This window comes from Salvia hispanica, chromosome 1, assembly GCF_023119035.1.
Source record: "Salvia hispanica cultivar TCC Black 2014 chromosome 1, UniMelb_Shisp_WGS_1.0, whole genome shotgun sequence".
In the NCBI taxonomy this organism is placed as follows: domain Eukaryota; kingdom Viridiplantae; phylum Streptophyta; class Magnoliopsida; order Lamiales; family Lamiaceae; genus Salvia; species Salvia hispanica.
The window spans coordinates 1,905,904-1,924,437 of NC_062965.1; the positions used below are offsets into that span (position 1 = coordinate 1,905,904).

General features: G+C 35.5%; 2 protein-coding genes across 2 annotated transcripts; one reads left to right on the forward strand and one right to left on the reverse strand.

The window, feature by feature from the left end:
- The first annotated feature begins 10,459 nt into the window (after window positions 1–10,459).
- Window positions 10,460–11,189, forward strand: LOC125202258 (RING-H2 finger protein ATL66-like). Its single transcript, XM_048100623.1, has one exon. The coding sequence runs from the start codon at window positions 10,530–10,532 to the stop codon at window positions 10,986–10,988; it is 459 nt and encodes a 152-aa protein (XP_047956580.1). The 5' UTR covers window positions 10,460–10,529; the 3' UTR covers window positions 10,989–11,189.
- Window positions 11,190–15,342: 4,153 nt separating this feature from the next.
- On the reverse strand, window positions 15,343–16,305 carry LOC125202137 (transcription factor bHLH51-like). The gene is made up of 2 exons (XM_048100484.1): window positions 16,078–16,305; window positions 15,343–15,963 (listed from the first exon to the last, which is right to left on the reverse strand). The coding sequence occupies exons 1-2, from the start codon at window positions 16,264–16,266 to the stop codon at window positions 15,547–15,549; spliced, it is 606 nt and encodes a 201-aa protein (XP_047956441.1). The 5' UTR covers window positions 16,267–16,305; the 3' UTR covers window positions 15,343–15,546.
- Window positions 16,306–18,534: the final 2,229 nt, after the last annotated feature.

Consider the following 18,534-nt stretch of genomic DNA (forward strand, 5'->3'; position numbering starts at 1 on the left):
TGTTTGGGGGACCTGCTTCTGTGTCTTCTCACTCTGGATGTGTTTACTTCTTGTCTGTGATTGATGATTTTTCAAGGAAAGTTTGGTATTTTCTCATGAGACATAAGTCTGAGGTTTTTGAAAAACTGAAAACTTGGAAAATTTTGATTGAAACTCATACTGGCAAGAAAATTAAGTCTATTAGAACTGATAATGGTCTGGAGTTTTGTAATAAACAAATGGATGACTTGTGTGATGAATTTGGAATCAAAAGACATAGAACGGTACCTTATACCCCTCAGCAAAATGGGGTTGCTGAGAGAATGAACAGGACTCTGCTTGATAAAGTTAGATGCATGCTTTCTAAGCCTGGTTTATCAAAAAAGTTTTAGGGTGAGGCATGATTAACTGCTACTTATTTGGTGAATAGGTCTCCTTCTGTACCTCTGGTTGGTCAGTGCCCTGAATATGTGTTTTCTGAAAAGCCTCTTAACTTTTCTCATCTAAGGATTTTTGGTTGTGCTGCTTTTGTGCATACTAAGTCTGATAAACTTGAGCCTAGATCTAGGAAAGGGGTTTTTCTAGGTTATCCTAAGGGTGTCAAAGGTTATAGAGTCTGGCTAAGGGATGAACTTGGGTTCAAGGTCATATTAAGTAGGGATGTAGTCTTCAATGAAGATGAATTGTCCTACTTAAGGTTGACAAGTAACCTAGGTCCTATAGATGTGGACAATGAACCCCTCACTGAGGTGGAGTCCACAGTTACACTCACTGGTGTGGAGCATCCTAGTGATGCTCCAAGTGAGGTGAAGCAGCCATTTTGGAACACCTATCCAGTCTATACACCTAATGAGACTCCTGATGAAGGAAATCCAAATATTGTTCATGATGTGCCTGCCCAAAATATTGATGACAATGTGCCTAACATGCATGATAGTCCTGTTAGAAATACTCCTCATGTTCCTGCTCAGAATGTGATACATAGCCCCAGTGGCATTCAAAATGCTATTGATGATATTAACTTGCAGAATTATGTGTTATCTAGAGATAGAAATAGAAGAGTCAATGTGAAAAAACCTTCTAAGTTTGATGGCTTTGCTGGTTTAGTTTCTCTTATAAACTTGGCTTTCAATGTGTATGAATCTGATGGGGATGAGCCCCAAAGTTATAAGTAGGCTACTAAATCTAAGTTTTGGAGTCAGTGGCATAAAGCCATGTTGGAGGAGATGCATTCTCTAAAAATAAACCTTACTTGAATCTTTGTACCTTTGTCTCCTGGTGCCTCTTTGGTGGATTGCAGGTGGCTTTACAAATTGAAAAATGAGGTGGAGGTGACTCGACTTATTTTAACACAAATAATACCTGCAAGTGTACGAGGCTAGTGTAGCAATTATCAAGCAAAAGTATCGTATCCCGCAGAGACAAGATTGTATCAACTCAAGTACCACGAACAAATTTCGACTACTATCTAGACAATCCAAAGAGAAATGGTTTTGTTCTAACTCTACTATAAGCATATAACAAAGAACAAGGAATTAAAAGTAACAAGAGGAATTAAACACAAGTGAAAAGATACCACGAAGAGGAGAGTAGAGTTTTGGATCCAACTAGAATGGAATTGTATTGTCAATTGTGATTAATTCAACAACTTCGACCCATTTTATGTCTCTAGGATTACTAGGAAAGTCGCTAGTCTAGGTTGAGCCCCCTCGCGAGTGTACTCACTGTTGGGGTTTGTATACTAAAAGATGCTTCGAGCGTACATGCCTTTGTACAGTCAGCTTGTGCATGTATACGAGAAACGTCACGTCCACTTGTTTACCTATTTATGAGAATAAATAATATAATATAATGGTTTATTATTGAAATATGATAAACAAGTCTAAGGCTTTTTACTAAGAAGGTCAAGTAGGGAAATTCGATGAATCTCCTCATGAGTTTTCCAGTAGGGGACTTGGCCAGATCTAGTAAGAAGAAAAACGTATTCACAACCTAGATAGGCTTTGGCTACCTATTGGTACGGTTGCGGTGTTTGTGATAATTCTCTCTTACCTAAGATGAGATTAGTAACACCGGTGTGGTAAAGCACTGAAAGGATCTAATCCGAAATGTATTCTTTATTGCTATCTACTGAAAGAATATATTTCAAGAAAGTTTAGTATTTTCTAGTCTATGATATTAATATCAATATTGTTTATTCAATCAAACGCCACTTTGACTTATCAATATGTGAGAGTTTGTACGTAACTCAAGTTCATGATATCTTGGATGGTAGTAGTTGAATAACATGAAGGTATTGGAATATTATTTCATAGAATTCGCGTGCCCAGTGTGGTATGATTAAATCCCTAAGGGGTGATCCCCAAGAGGTGTTTGAAAAAGGAATTTATTATTCAGAAAACTGCGCAGTTGGAATTTATTCCACGAATAATAAATAAAGTTTCAAACTAGAAAAACTCTTTGGAGAATTAATTTAATTCTAGTCACATAGCAGACAAAAGAATTAAATTGACGGATCAAGATAATCTTAAACGCGGGAAATATTATAAAATAAAATGGACCCAAGTTATTTGTAATTTGGTGATTTAAGTGGGAGTGCAATATTATTCTTTAGTGGAATAAAATAATATTCCATTTATAATATATTAAATCATGGTTCATTTGATTTAATTAGTAATTTATCTAATGGGTGAGCCCAACACTTAAATCATTCCATGGATCCCCTTACTAGCCCAATAAGGTCCACTATAAATAATGAATGAATGGGAAACCCTAGCACACAATCCAAGACACCTCAAACCCTAACCCTAGGAGGCAAAGTCGGCGCCTCCCTCTTCTCTCTCACTTGTCTCGATTTTTGTGCCTAGCACGTGGGAGAATTAGGGTTTTGATTATTGTTCTTGATCTATCCTAATTCATAGGATTAGATCTAGACAATTTCATGTTTGTATTGGGTTTCCCTAGATCCATTCAAAGTTATTTAATTGGTTTTCTAAGATCCGCCCACACGGATGGAGAATCAAGGACGAGGGAATAGTACGGAAGATTCGTGGTCAATAAACCAAGGATCTCCGGGTGGTGCAGCTAGCAACTTCGATCCTATCATGGATCAAAAAGAGGTAACAATCGTATCTACATCAAATTGCATGATTATGTGTTTATTTGATGTTATATCTATAGATCTATGTTTATTGCATGAAATTGGAGTTGAATGCATAATCACCTAAATAGATCCGTCTAGGACCTGTTTGTTTTCCGTGTCTTCCGCTGCGGTAGTGTACTCACCCCGTTGATTAACCCTTAATATTGAAGTCTCCTTCTAATATGTTTAGATTAACTCCAAAGAACAAAAGACCCAAGCCCTCACTAAGGTTCCCCTCTCTCGAGTGTAGATTATCAAAGTGATGCTCACTCTTTTATCAAACCTAGATAGGTATCTCTCGATTACAACTATAAAGGTAAACAAACCCAATTGGTAGCTAAGCAATTGAATTGAAACGGCACAAGAATGAACAAAGAAATCACAAGAGCTAAGCAATCAAAAAAAGTCCTTGAATTAATCACAAACATCCATTGTAGTCTTCACCAAAACTCCACAATAAAATTAGCTACTCATGTTCTTCATGAAAACCAAAACAATGGATTCAATCAAATACATAAAAGAAAGGAAATAGATACTCCTGTGGAACGATTCTATGGATTAGAGACTCCAATCTCTCGATTTGTAGTCTTCAATCTTCAAATCTCTCTTCAAAGTGTTCTTGGGGAAGTATAGAGTGTGTGGTAGGCGGTGGAATGTTGAATTATGAAACCTAGGCGTTCTTCCTTTTTAATCCCCGATAAAAAATCGCATTTTTGGCATAAAAATACGCCAAAATAGCGTACCCGGCCGGGTGGATTTATAAATAGCAAACTTCACCCGGCCGGGTGGTCATTTTTTACCACTTTCTGACGGTTTCCTCGCAGAACACCGTACCCGGCCGGGTGGTTAATTCACCCGGCCGGGTGAAATTTTCTGGAACGCGCAGTGTTCTTATAACGGCCATAACTTCTTCTACTGAACTCTGATTGAGGCGTGCAAGATATCCACACGAAGCTCTTTCGAAGACGAAGAGATTGATATGCATTGGGGGTTGATTGGACTTCAAAACCTCCAGTTAATATTGTATCAAACCAAGGCTGCTGCACATCCACATATTTTGTACCTTTTTCTACACATTCTTAACAAAATGGTCAAATACCAAAATAATAGAGAAGTAATCATAATCTTATCCGATAATAGACAAAATGCGATCAAAACCATGCAAGATTACTCTCTAAAACCAAGCAAAATCCAAGTATGTCAGGAGGGCCTTAGGTACAAGACCAGACTAGTGGCAAAGGGCTTTACTCAACAAGAGGGGGTAGACTACACAGAAATCTTTGCCCCTGTTGTTAAATTTACTACTGTCGGGATGATGCTTGCTTTGTGTTCTCATTTTGATTGGGAATTAAAGCAAATGGATGTTAAAACTGTCTTTTTGCATGGTAATCTTGATAAGCCTATTTACATGAAACAACCTGAGGGCTTTGTTGATCCCAAGTTTCCCAATCATGTTTGCTTGTTAAAAAAGGCCTTGGTATGGTTTAAAACCGTCCCCTAGGCAGTGGAATATCAAGTTTAATACATGTATGCAGAAGTTAGGCTTTGTAAGAAGTACATTTGATGCATGCTTATATGTTAAGAATCTTGATGTTTTGCCTGTGTTCTTGCTGTTATATGTTGATGACATGCTTATTATGGGCCCCTGTTTGAAAACCATAAAGGGTGTGCAAGCTGCTTTGAGTGAGAATTCCTACATTTAAGGATCTGGGTGATGCTCAGAAAATCTTAGGGATAAGCATCTTTAGAGATAGGAAAGCTTCTACCCTTGTGTTGCATCAATAGCCTTATGTGTACAAAATTCTGAAAAAGTTTAACATGTTTGATGCTAAGCCTACTTCTGTGCCCTTAGCTGCTCATTTTATGTTGAGTAAAGATCTGTGCCCTAAGTCTCAGACTGAAGTTGATGCTATGAAGAGAATTATCTATGCTAATGCTATTGGATCTGTGATGTATTTGATGATTAGCACTAGGCCTGATATTGCCTATATTGTTTCTTGTTTTAGTAGATATATGTCAAATCCAGATCATTTTCATTGGGAAGCTCTGAAATGGCTTCTTAGATACTTGAAGCAAACTGCTAAGTATGGTTTATGCTATTCTAAATGTGATGATGGTGTTTTACTAACTGGTTTTGTGGATTCCAATTAAGCAAATGACAGGAATAAGAGGAAGTCAACAACCTCCTATGTGTTCACTGTTTGTAGGTCTTGTATAAGTTGGAAATCACAATTGCAGCATATAGTGGCCTTGTCTACTACTGAGTCAGAGTATATTGCTATTACTGAGGCAATGAAAGAGGTTGTATGTAGGGCTGGCAATTTTTTATCCGACACGATAATCCGACACGAATCTGCACGAAATTAACCCGACACGAACACGCACGTTTAAGATTTGGGTCCTTATAGGGTCGACCCAATAACAACCCGAAAATTTTGGGTTGGGTTGGGTCGGATGCGGGTCGGGTTGGGTCTATCCGTTAAGAAAAAAAAATTTATTTTGATTATTTTTATTAATTAAAATAATATATTAAATTTTAATTTTAATTATTTTTATTAATAACAAATATTATAATTTTAATTTTATTAGTAAAAATATGATTAATAGTATTATTAATTATTTTTTATAATAAAAAAATACTACTGCATACTTAGTTTTTATTAAAAAATAATTATTTTAACTTTATTTATTACATTTAATTTTAATATACTTTAATTTTATTATTTGAATTTAAACATTATTTAAATTAATTATTTTAATTATGTAATATCTTATTTTATAGTGTAATATCAAATTTTAATTATACAATATCATATGTCGGTCGTTATCGTATAGAGTTTATATTGTGTAGTAATTTAAACCCTAGTAACTTCCTATCATTAAAAGATGACCAAAAATATTTTTTGGATGACACGAAATCCGCACGAATCCGACACGAATCTGTTTGGGTTGAACCCGATAAGAACACGATGATTTGGGTTGGGTTGGGTTGGGACCCGATAAGATTGGGTAGATATTGGGTTGACCCGATAGCGACCCAATCCGCACGATTTGCCAGCCCTAGTTGTATGGTTAAAGGGGGTACTTTCTGAACTTAAGTTTGTGAAAACTTCTCCTGTTGTGTTCTCTGATTCTCAATTTGCTATTCAGTTGTGTAAAAATCATGTTTTCCATGATAGGACAAAGCATATAGATGTGAGATTTCATTACGTAAGAGATATTGTAGAAAAATGTGAGGTTTTCTTCAAAAGGTGCATACTGACAAAAACCTAGCTGACATGGGAACCAAGCCCTTACCCTTAGAAAAACTTCTTTTCTGCATTAAATACTTGCACTTTGATCTAGGATAGGTTGCATGTCCCGGGGAAAAGACCTCAGCCACTGAGCCACCTTATCAGCTGTGGTAAGGGTGGTAGGTGGCTGGGGGCATGAAGTCCTTTTAGAATAATGGATGTCAGCCCCTCTGGTGTCTAAAGGCAACCTGGTTGTTCTCAATATGCTAGTGGACTTAGTCTTTGGTGCTGAGGGAACTACCTTGTAGGTTGTGATGAGTTTAACCTTAGCTTGTAACCAGATTGATTTCCTAGAATAAAGTCCAAGGTGGAGTATGTTGAATATTGGTGGACTTTCTCTTGGGCTGGTCATTTGTTTAGGCCATGTGATATCAAGTTGGGCTGAGCCCAAACCATTTATCTCTCTCTCCAGATGCCGCCACGTGGACTCTCACCTGGATCACGGTACTGAGCCGTTGGATTGTGGAATGTGTTTGTTATGTGAGTAGAGAGACTCTTGAGTCTCTCATTATTCAAACCCTACTTTCTCTCTCTCTTGTTCCCTTCTTCTCCGATGGATCTTCTGCCATTCTTTTGTGATCTTTCACGGTTTCTTCAGTGATTGACCGAGTGTGAGTGGTGGAGAAGGCAACTACTTCGGTTGTTGAGTGTTGTGAAGAACTATGGTTTAGTGTGTGAGAACTTTCTGGATGAGTTTGTGTTCGAGGTTTCCAGATCCTGTGTGTTGGAGTTCTGTGGTGTTGGTATCTGCGGTGAGAGGTTGATCTCTAGCCAGATTTCGACGGTGCTCCCTTGGATTGGTTTCTGGTAGAATAGATCTGGTTACTGGCGGGTTGCTGAGCCACCCTCTGATCTATTTTGTTTCTCTCTTGATTCTTTTGTTATCTGGATTATCTCCTTTAGATCCGACAGGATCTTGTTTGGTGTTACTAATTGGTTTTTCCAGTGTGCAGGTCATTAGGAGAATTTTTTAAGAACTCTAGTTTAGTACATAGACTGTTGTTGTGATAGTTGATAGCTCTCTGGTTGTAATCTTGATAATTCAACAAAATCAGTCGCATGGTTAGAGTTTGACTGAGCTCTCCTAACGAAAAACAAAGAGGTCTTGGTAAATAGTGAATCCGTACCTAATCTGATTCCTACAATGCATGTTACTCAATGATTGGACACACGAGAACCCCAACTCCAATAGTAGACAAAGTCATCTCGCCTACAAAATTCTCGCTCCACCAAGGGCACAATTCAACGTTTCATTGATTAGAGGTTGATTGCAAAGCTTTTTTTTTTTTTTTTTGAGGTATGCGCATGGAACTTTCCTTCTCGTCGCTCTTTTTATAGCTATGAGCATTTTTTTTTCAATTAAAAAATCTTCTACTAATATGAAATTGGTCAGTCAATTTCCACATTTTCACTCTATAGTTGTCATTGTTTGTTTGTCATTTAGTTGGTGGAATCGTTTGTCTTTTGATTTATTGATGAGATATATTTTCATAACTGGACACAATCCTTTCTTTTCTAACTTGGTATTTAGAAGCAATCAGTTGTGTTTTGGTTTTTATAATAATGAAATCTGTGTTACTTTTCCTATAGTCAAGTTCAATCTCATTCAACATTCATGATTAACGTCTGAAAACGACTTTACACGTAAATTTGTTTGAAATGATTATATCAATATTTTTTATATACTACTCAATTTTATAGTAATTAATTTCTCATATTTTTCTCTATTCTTAGCTGAAAAATATTGCTAGGCAATCGATAAGAAGGTTGGGCTATTTTTTTTTTTTTTTTTTTTTTTTTTTTTTTTTTTTTTTTTTTTGCAGATAACTCGTTTCTTAGGACAAAAAAGTACTATTTAATTTGAATATTTTTGGTTTTTCTTTTCTGAATATTAGTCTAAAATTGTTTGCTTGGCGCTTATTCATTCGTATCCTTTCAATCTATATAAACACATTTTAAAAATAGATGTGTTTATGAAGAGTCTTATCTTACAAATATTAACGAAAAATCGAGAAAATTCAAGTTTTACGCGTGAGACACCGAGTAAGGTTAAAACCTTAAAACATCATTGGCGCAAACTGATAGGTGATGTGTAACAAAATTTGATCTATTTTGTGTAAGTTAGTCGATTCAGTGTGACATAATTTTATCATGCTCAACACATGTTATTAATTACCAATTAGCACTATATACCATTTATTAAATTGAATTATAAAATTTCACAACTCTAGTATTATTAATATGACTCATCTCAAGCTGTACAAAATACAAAACACTTTTACAATTTATAAGCTGCTATTTTTGACCATATAATATCCATCACTTGTGCTTCAAGGTTCAGATGTATTGGCTTGTCAAATATCACAGGTCCTTATACTATATACTGAGAAGATATTTTATATTTTCTGTCAAATATCCCATGTCCTTATAATTAATTGGAAGATATTTATATAGCGTCTAATCACTTTTAGTATAGCTTTTCTCTTTTGCTATCAAATTTTCTAGATAATATTCGACGAAATTAGACCAGCTCATTCAAATACCCCATGACAGAGATATAATATTGACTCTTTTTCAACACTAAACGTCGTTTTGAATCATAAATGCGATATTAAGAGACTTGTTTAATCATTGATCATTTGTCGGTATAAATGTAACTACTTGATGTTTGATTCCTAGCATTTTTAATAGGATAATATAAGTTTAAATTAAGAATGCTGATCAATCTAATCAAGTTTTAAAATTGAATATTAAATTATGAAGTTTTAATATTTTAAAATTGTTCTATCCGTGTACAGAACTATGTCCTTTGTGTTCATGATAGTTTTTTTAGGTTTCTTTATTATTTTAACTAACCAACGTTATTTTCAACACCGCCAATATTATTTTCTTAACATTTACTAGTGTAAGATAAAGAAAAATTCAAACCTTTTTCATCTAATATAACTGAGAAAAAATCCAAATTCAATTACATCGTTCAGTAGCTATGACTCATTATTATATGTTTATTGATCTGAGATTAAGTTGTAAGACTATTTTAGTCCGAATGAGATGACTACGACTCATTATCATATGCAGTGGCAGACGCAGAAATATTTATCAATAGGGGTTGGGATTTCTAAATTTTGTTTTAAACTATATATTTGAGTAATTTAGATAATTTGTAGGGACTTTTACACATAATTTATGAATAAATTTTAAAAATAATTAATAGAAAAAAAAAAGTAAAAAGAAAAAAAAAACATTGGGGGTTTAAGACTTAAGCCCATCCCCTAATACACACTTGGGTCTGCGTCATGATCATGTGATAATTATCTATCCAAAATTAAATTGTGAGATTCAATCTTATAAACAAACGTAATACGATATTATCGTAAGATTTATTCCCTAACTTACCTGATTTAGATTAACTATCCCATTTTTAACAATTGATTCGTTATCCATATTCCTCATGTCCGAAATCCTCCGCTAAATTACACTTCACAATCGATGCTAAATTCACAATATTATTACCTTAGAGCATATCCGGTGGGGACTTCCCACTAGGACTTCCCACAAAAACCTCCTGCCACGTTACTAGGACTTCTCATCCTACTGCACAATGTAGGACTTTCACTAGAACTTCTCGCAATAAAATAAATTCACAATTACTCAATTTACGGAATTAAAATAAATGAAATGAAGTTCAACGAGCTGTATTTATAGAGTTTTAAAAAAAATTAAATTTTAACTCGGACGCCCGACCGTGACGTCCGACTGACGCCACTATGGCGGACGTCCGATCGAACGTCGCGAGGATATCCGACGTCCTCACGAACGTCTATTTCCGACCTAAACCTTCACAATAGCGGATATCCAGTCGGACTTCTGCGACGTCCGCACGTGGAGACGCTCTTAATACAATATCCATCAATATTATGAAATCTACCAAAACTTTTTAGCTCAACTCAACTAGATCTCTGTTCATCCCTCCACGCGCCCCGTCCGCGCGTGCCCATTTCCCCTCGTGCAATGCCAAAACTTCTCTACTTAAACTCGCCACTCTCAACTTCAATTAAACCCCCTCTCTCTCCGTCCAAATCCCGAAATTAATTCAATCACAAGATCCAATCCCGATGCCGACGCCGTCGCCGGAGCAGCCGTTCAAGTGGCACTACGCCGAATTCGACGACCGCAGCTTCCAAATCCGCGGCCACACCCTCTTCTTCGTCGTCGTCCTCTTCTCCGTCATCCTCCTCGTCGCCCTCCTCTTCCTCTACGCCCGCTGGGTCTGCCGCTTCTCCTCCTCCTCCTCCCCCCCTCCTCCACGCGCGCCGCCTCCTCACGCGCCGGCGCGTGGCCTCGACGCGGCCTCCATCGCCAGCCTCCCGATCGTCCTCCACGGCCAATCGGAGCCGATCAGCTCCGACGGCGAGTGCTGCATATGCCTCGGAGTGTTCGGCGACGGGGACAAGGTGAAGCTGCTGCCGCGGTGCCGGCATTGCTTCCACTCCGAGTGCGTCGACGCGTGGCTCGTGACTCACTCGAGTTGCCCGCTCTGCCGCGCCGCCATCCGAGTCGACTCGCCCGTTTGACTCGACTCGCTCTTTTCATTTTTTATTATTTTTTTATTTTAGGAAAAAGAAAAAGAAAAGAGGCCCTCAAAATGGGGGGAGATTCTCTCTTTTTTTTTGCATAGATTTAAGGAGAATCTATTTTGCTGGGATATTGTTGCATTGTGGATAATTGGATAATTTTAAATGAAAAATTTATATATATGGATAATTCTGTTGTTGTGTCGTTGGGTAACTGATTTTAGGTGAGAATTTTTGTTTTATACATATGGATTCGCAATTTTTGTAGTAGTAACTTTATTCCTATGTTGAGACTTGTGAAGGTTGATGCTACGCATTGATATATTTGATGCTAAAATGTGAAATTAAGGTTTACTTCTAATAATATTGATGTCATTTTTTATATAGTCATCACTCTATTACTAACTCATCAATTTGATTTGCATTCTTAGTTAAATTAAGGTTTACTTTAAATATACAAAATTCCTCCTCTAGTCAATAGAGGATTCTATCTCATTGAGTCATCTCAAGTCTCAACACCATATTATCAAAAATATTATACTAATAAATAAATATGCATTAAAGAAAGAAGAATAGAATATTATCATAACGATGCATCCATGCACAAGAGAATCAACTATAGTCTATAGCATAAAAATTATACTACTATATGTCATATTTTAAAAACATTAGAAATTTCATAATAATATTTTACTATGGGTGTTACTAATAAAGAGGGCAAGTGTCTATCAAACTAAATAATTAATCCATTACATTATACCACTACTTCAATTAATTTAGTAAAGATGATGTCATCATTTAATAATACAATAGTAAACAAGGCTAAAGAGTTCAGTAGCACAGTTGGCTTCCTTTTCACTCCTCAAATAGGTGTTCGCAAGGGCAGCGCAGTTGATTTCGGAGGGGCAGATTTGTATGAATGGTCAAGGATCAAATCTCACTATTGTCGTATAGTTGCAACACCTCTCAGGCACAAGTGTGAGACCTTGGGAGACGGGCTTCTAGCAGACAATGGGTTAGGCCCTCCCCCTTAGCAGGTCACTACGTACTCTGATTTAACACCTCTCATAATACTGTCGGATCGGGATGTATGGGACCCTTAGAGTTGAGGTTTTAAACTTTTTTTTATAATCGTAAACATGGATATGCTATAATCACATTCAAAATGAAATTTAGACCGCGAACATGCATGCATTTTAGATTTTGAGTAAATCTAAAAGAATATATTGTTCTGTTCCTAAATAGATTAAATAAGTCAATTTTTCTAAATTGGTCAATCAATTTTGTAATGGACAATATCATACCTAGAAAATTGACCAAAACTCAAGAAAGGTGTTAAAGTACAAATTAAATAAAATATATACTCCCCATTTGGCCTAATTGCATACTTATCTTATTTTATAGAGATCTTCCATCCACCAAATATAAAATTAAATAAAAAATGTGGCCTAATTTCATTATCGGAACTTCTGATAAATTGGCTGGTCCCATTTTCTTAAAGAAGTGAAACGTGGAATACATAATAATAAATAAATCAAAACCACTTGGTTAAGTTATCATAAAGTAAAAGATCGTTTTCATTTTGGCTGAGGATAAAAAGATAATTAAATAAATTTGTAATTTATTCAAATGCGAGAGTGGAAAAATTGTAGCGAACAATGTTTGATTCATATCGAATGGAAATCTATTTAATTGTTCTAGTTTAGTAGAGTATAGGTTAGAATTAATTTTATATTTTATCTATTTAGTAAGTATGATTCAAGTTTCTTTTAAAATTATTATTACTGTCATTAATTTCAAAAATTAAACAAAAATCAAAGTTCGATTATCCATTATTTATATAATTTCAAAAAATTAATAATATAAAATTGGAACTTTGTTTTATATTTTATTTTTAAAATTAACGACTTTTTTTAAAAATTTAATGATAACATAAATTAAACAAGTAGAGTACGATGTTGATGGATGATTGATGATTACTAATTTTTCTTTCAAGTTGAAAACATTTCGTCTTTTTTTATGTTATTATTTTATTTTTCATTTGTCTTTTTTTGGCTGTGTGTGCTTTTCACCTACTTATTTTAGTGATAGTAACTCAAGCATGTGCCTAATAATTTAATTTTTATTTTATGTTATCTACTTTATGCCTAACTTGTTGACTGTATAATGCACATTGGAGATTGATGTTGGTTACTTGGATTAGACATTACTTTATAGTTATTCTTTTACAGCTTGTTAAAGTGTTTTGCTTTGATAATTGTAACGAGACGAAAGTTAAGTATTACACCTAAACCTCACTTCAATTTCACTAATTAAACCTAGTGCTATAAACTAAGTAATTAGTTGTAAGTCCATCTAAATATATATAACATTACATGATAAGTCATGAATAAAGTAGTGCATATGGCAAGCCGGGTTATTAGTAGTCATCGTCTTATCGTTAGTGTGTTAGTCTACTGTACATACTGAATTTGTAGTGTGATTTAGAACATTCACAATGACGGCTTATAGACTCGGAGGCTCGAGCTACCACATGCGCTTGGGACACACTTGCGTCTATCGGCCAATTAGAGAATATGAGAGGGCATATATTGTAGATGCTCTTATTGGTAAATTTATTTGTTTACTAGTACCAAAAAATTACACACCGAATTCAATAATTTACCTACATTAACTTCAAATAACTATGCATGGTGACTAATGGATTGATAATAAATAAAAGGAACTAATTTGAACATGACACGCACGTACATATACCCATAAATATATGCATTCAAATCCTTTTTTCTATATACTGTCCAAACATTCAACTGAATCTCAGGCCCACGATTTTGTCATCTAACGGTTAGATTAATGTCACGTGTCATTTAATAATGCAGATTTTCATTCTAATAATGTACACTAACTAATAATGTAACATTATAGTCTAATAATGCAGTTGATCACAACCATCCAATTCAAGGATCCAAGGATTGTGATCTGTTTGAAACTTAACACTAAAGAGCTGTGAGCACCCTAATACACCCCTATAACACTAATCTTTAAAAATGAAAATTTTATTCTACTTTATAAATACTCCTATAAAAAAGAATAGGGAAATATTTAATTTCTCTAAAATAAACAGACTAAGTCACTAAGTCCATATTTTTTAGAATCTTAAAATAGTAGTGATACCAAGAAACAAAGTGATATAATTTGAGCCCATATTCACACGGGCTTAAAGAGATCGGACCGGAATTAAATTAATCAATGGATTGAATTGATTAGTATCATATGATAAATTTCATAATATATCAAAATTGGGGATTTGGATCCTCTCCAAACAAAATTTGGATCTTCAACATTTTTCTACATTTTATTATTCTATCGTAACATATTTTATTCTTATAAATATTAAAAGCACTATAATATCTAATTGTCAAATAGGAACTAGATTATAAAATCAATTATACCATTTATAAAATAAAATTAATTAGTATAAAAACACTTATAAATAAAATATAGTATTCCATTCTTGAGCCCTCCCACTTGCACATAGTGAGATGGACTGCCCGCGCCCGCCTTATGCTGAGTAGGGGCAATGGCGAACACAATATTGTTTTCTGTGTTCGCCACTGACAAAGGGCATTTGACGGAGAGGCACAAATCCCTGCTTCATGCTTCTAATCCAACAACTTGCCCAAAGTGTTTTCCATATTTTTAAGAATGTTTCTCAAAAAAAATATATATATCCACCATAATTGATGGCCTAATAATGCACCATGTTAATCATTTCCCTTGGCCTTAACTTGACTAATAACATTTCCCTCCTATTCCGGAAATGCTTGGCCAAATCTTCTTACATGCTTGCAATTATTAGGCAAATACCAAGAAACCTCCTACTTCACTCAATCCCACTTTTCAAACAATCTATATGGTCCAAACATTACATTTCTACATGATTAGGTACAAACCCATGAAAAAACTCTACCCCTTTATCACACATCCAATATTAGTACTAAATTTATTTCGATCCAAATTACGTCACCCATTGATAAATATTTGGATGAATAAAAAACAATGACGTAAAAATGATGCCAATAACATTATCATAATTTTAAATTAGAAAGTGGGGTTTCATGCGTGCCGAATAAGGTGCCTAAGCCAAATTGTGGACAACATACTTAACTTTGACATCAAGCCTGAATCATTATTATATTTACTGTCACAATTTTCCCATGACAAATTTTCAATGAGATTGTATTTAATAACTATGATTGATGTTGAATTTGTTCGCAATTTTCCCACGATGATTTTTTGGAGAAATTGTATTCGATGTGACAAGTCGAGAAATCATACGTGGATGTACCACTGGTGAATTGAATGATGCCGTCTATTTTTAAAGAAAGGGCGTAGGTCGGTTGGAATACATCAACAATATATTACATATAGTCGATCAGTTTTTCGTCGTGGTATAATCGCGTTCAAATTGTATGGTTTCTCAAGTTGATTTTTAAACCCGTAGAACGGACCATTTGATCGGATTTCATAATTTTCCCGGCGATTTCCCTTAGTAAGTTCAACGCGGAGTGGGATAAAAGAACCGCTGCCTCTTGCTCCGGGCTCCGTAACCCGACCCGGACGAGATGAGGAGCCGGGTAAGTGCCATTTTAATCGAACCGCTCTGGTTCGCGGCGGAAGGAGAAGGGGAAATGACGAAATTAGCCCTGATCCTCCCTCCCAAGCTCGTGATGTCGGCTTCGACAACGGCGGCTTCCAGCGCCTTCAGCGCGCCCCCGATCTCCGCGAAGAGCTCCGGCCGATCGTCGCAGCAGATCGACGCCTTGATCTGCTCCGATCCGTCTTCAACTTCACCGACGATCACCTCGTCGGTCTCGCTCGGCACGCCGCCGCTGGTTTCGCTCGCCTCCTTCGCCCTCTGCCGCTGCTCCTTCACGTGATCCACCACGTGCCCCAGCAGCGCCGCCTTGTCCATCTGCATTGATCGGAATCGATCGATTCAGTGAGATTTCGATTCGATTTTGATTCAATTTTGATTCGATTTTGATTTTGATTTTGATTTTGATTTTGATTTGATTGAGAGAAGTACCTTTTCGGATTTGGGGATGAGTTTGCGGAGAGTGGAGAGCTGAGCGTTGATTCTGTCTCGGCGGCGTTTTTCGGCTTCGCTGTGGCTTCGGGAGGCGGAGGCGGCTCGGTCGTCGGCGGCGGCGGAGGGAGGGAGGAGCCACGGCGGTTCGTCGGCGTGATTGAAGATGGGGAAATAGCAATTTTCCATTGATTGGGAGAAGGGGGAAAAATGGTGAGTGAGAGAGTGAAGAGAGGTTGGTTTATATATGGAGAGATGGTGATTGGATATCACTATATTCAAAGGGGATATTATGGTAACGATATGATTGTCCTTTTCTTCTATTGTTGCCATTTTTTATTTCTTTGTGAATAGTAATTATTTAGTTTGTGTTTAAGATATTACTCCCCTCCGTTCCCGAGTAGGAGTCACACTTTGACCGGGCACGGGTTTTAAAAAATGTAAAGAAAAGCAGGTTGAAAAAGTTAGTGGAATGTGAGACTCATTTTTTTATATTGATTTTATAATAAAATGTGAGTGAATTGAGTTAGTGGAATGTGGGACCTACTTACTATTTATGGTAAAAATGAAGTGTGACTCTTAATTGGGGACAGACTGAAATGGAAAATTGTGACTCTTAATCGGGGACGGAGGGTGTATAATATTTGGAATTTTGGATAAATACACAATACTAAAAAAAAACTGAGATTACCGACGGATTATTTCGTAAGTAAGTCTTGAAAATCTTTCGATAATAATGAAAACTGCGAATTATCAATCGATTGACGATAAGTTAAAAGCATGTCGATGAAATATTTATCGATGGATTACCAAAGGATCGGCAATGTTAATGGAAGCGGTTTTTGGAAAATTTATCGTTGAATTTTGATAGTTGGTAAATTTTAGTGACGGCTGCGAACATTGCTGTGCTGCAGTGAAATGGGCCTAAAAGTTTCATGTATGGATTTTAATAAAGGTGGTTGAAGTATTGTGAATGACAAAATTGTCACATGCGTTGCAGTGTTGTGAGTGAAGAAAGTTGTGATCGTGGTAGAAATAGTAAGTCAGACGATAAATTAAGGATAGTAATCGATATGTTGTAGGACAAATCAAAATGGACTATGTTCAATAGGTATATCAAAAATGTAAAAATGGATTATTTTAGGAAATAGAGAAGATATATAAATGAAATAAATAACTTATTGTAGAATAATGTATGTTATATGATAGAATGGATTATTTTAGGAAATAGAGAAAGTATATAAATAATGGATTATGTAGACATGATGAGATTTGAAGTTGGGGGAGTCTTGGATGGAGAGATTGTTGCTTTGACTCATGTGTGAGGTGATGATGCAATATGATTTAAGCATTTAAACTTTAATATATACTCCATATTAATCTCTTGATCTACTTTTTGATTATCGTAGTGTTAGTGGTTCATTTTTCAAAATGGAACATTTTTACTTTAAATTCACAACACAACTTTTTTGTTTTACGAATATTGTTTGATTGTATAGATTTAGCACGTTACAAAATGTCAAATAGAGATGTAAATTTCATTTAATCTCGGATTTTAATTTAATTTTGAGCAACTAAACAGTCTCAAGAAATCTTATCGCTCTATTTTATACTATCAATAATTAATGTAACAGTGTTAAGTGACTAGATATTTGTCATATACCAGTGATTGAACTAATATTTTTTTGAAACATTATTATTATTTTCTGAAATTTCAATCGTATTTATTATTTTTTGTATTTATTTTCGAATGGCTGAGCGCGAAATGCGGATAACATATTAATTGATGGTAAGTGAACAACATTAAATGTGAAGGATAGGAAATTTTTGGTCATGGTTTTAGTTCACACTCTCATGATTTCATTGTAACATTATCAACAACTATAAATTAGGCTACATAAATTTTAATAAAAATGTTTGATATACTATGATTGGAAAGAGAGTTTCATTTTCATTTGATTTTGTTAAAAGTGATTGTTGTTCTTCACAAAAATTCACAATTTCTTAAGAAATTGACTTAATTAAGATAGGACGGTCTGACTGCGTGTGTTGTGCGAGAGCCGCGTAGGAGTGTGGTTTAGAATAATAAGTGGAGAAAAATCATGTGAAGGCTATCTAAATCAACAGTGCATGTTGAAGAGATAAGTATAGATCTTTGAGAATAAGATCTTTGGACAAATAAGTGGTAGATATAAATTGTTTGAATTTGATGATAACTATCCAAGTGAAGGCATGCAAAACATACTTGTTCTCTCCTTAACTCAATCATTTCACTATTGTGGTCCATTTCACTTTACATGAACCAAATTACGGCTGAAAAAGATAGTGATTCATTACACTACAAAACTCCTTCAATTATTACTTTCACGCCTAAGTCATTGTGTAGGTCCCCTTCTCACATTTCCTAGCTACTTGTAACTATATAATTTGATCACATTTTCGTGATCTCGTTTTATT

What these genes read in the sequence shown, in the direction of transcription:
- LOC125202137 (XM_048100484.1), bottom strand. Translation starts at nt 16,266, where the DNA reads ATGGAAAATTGCTATTTCCCCATCTTCAATCACGCCGACGAACCGCCG. An exon ending in TCATCCCCAAATCCGAAAAG is followed by an intron (nt 15,964 to 16,077) that starts GTACTTCTCTCA and finishes CGATCAATGCAG; the next exon opens with ATGGACAAGGCGGCGCTGCT.
- LOC125202258 (XM_048100623.1), top strand. Translation starts at nt 10,530, where the DNA reads ATGCCGACGCCGTCGCCGGAGCAGCCGTTCAAGTGGCACTACGCCGAA.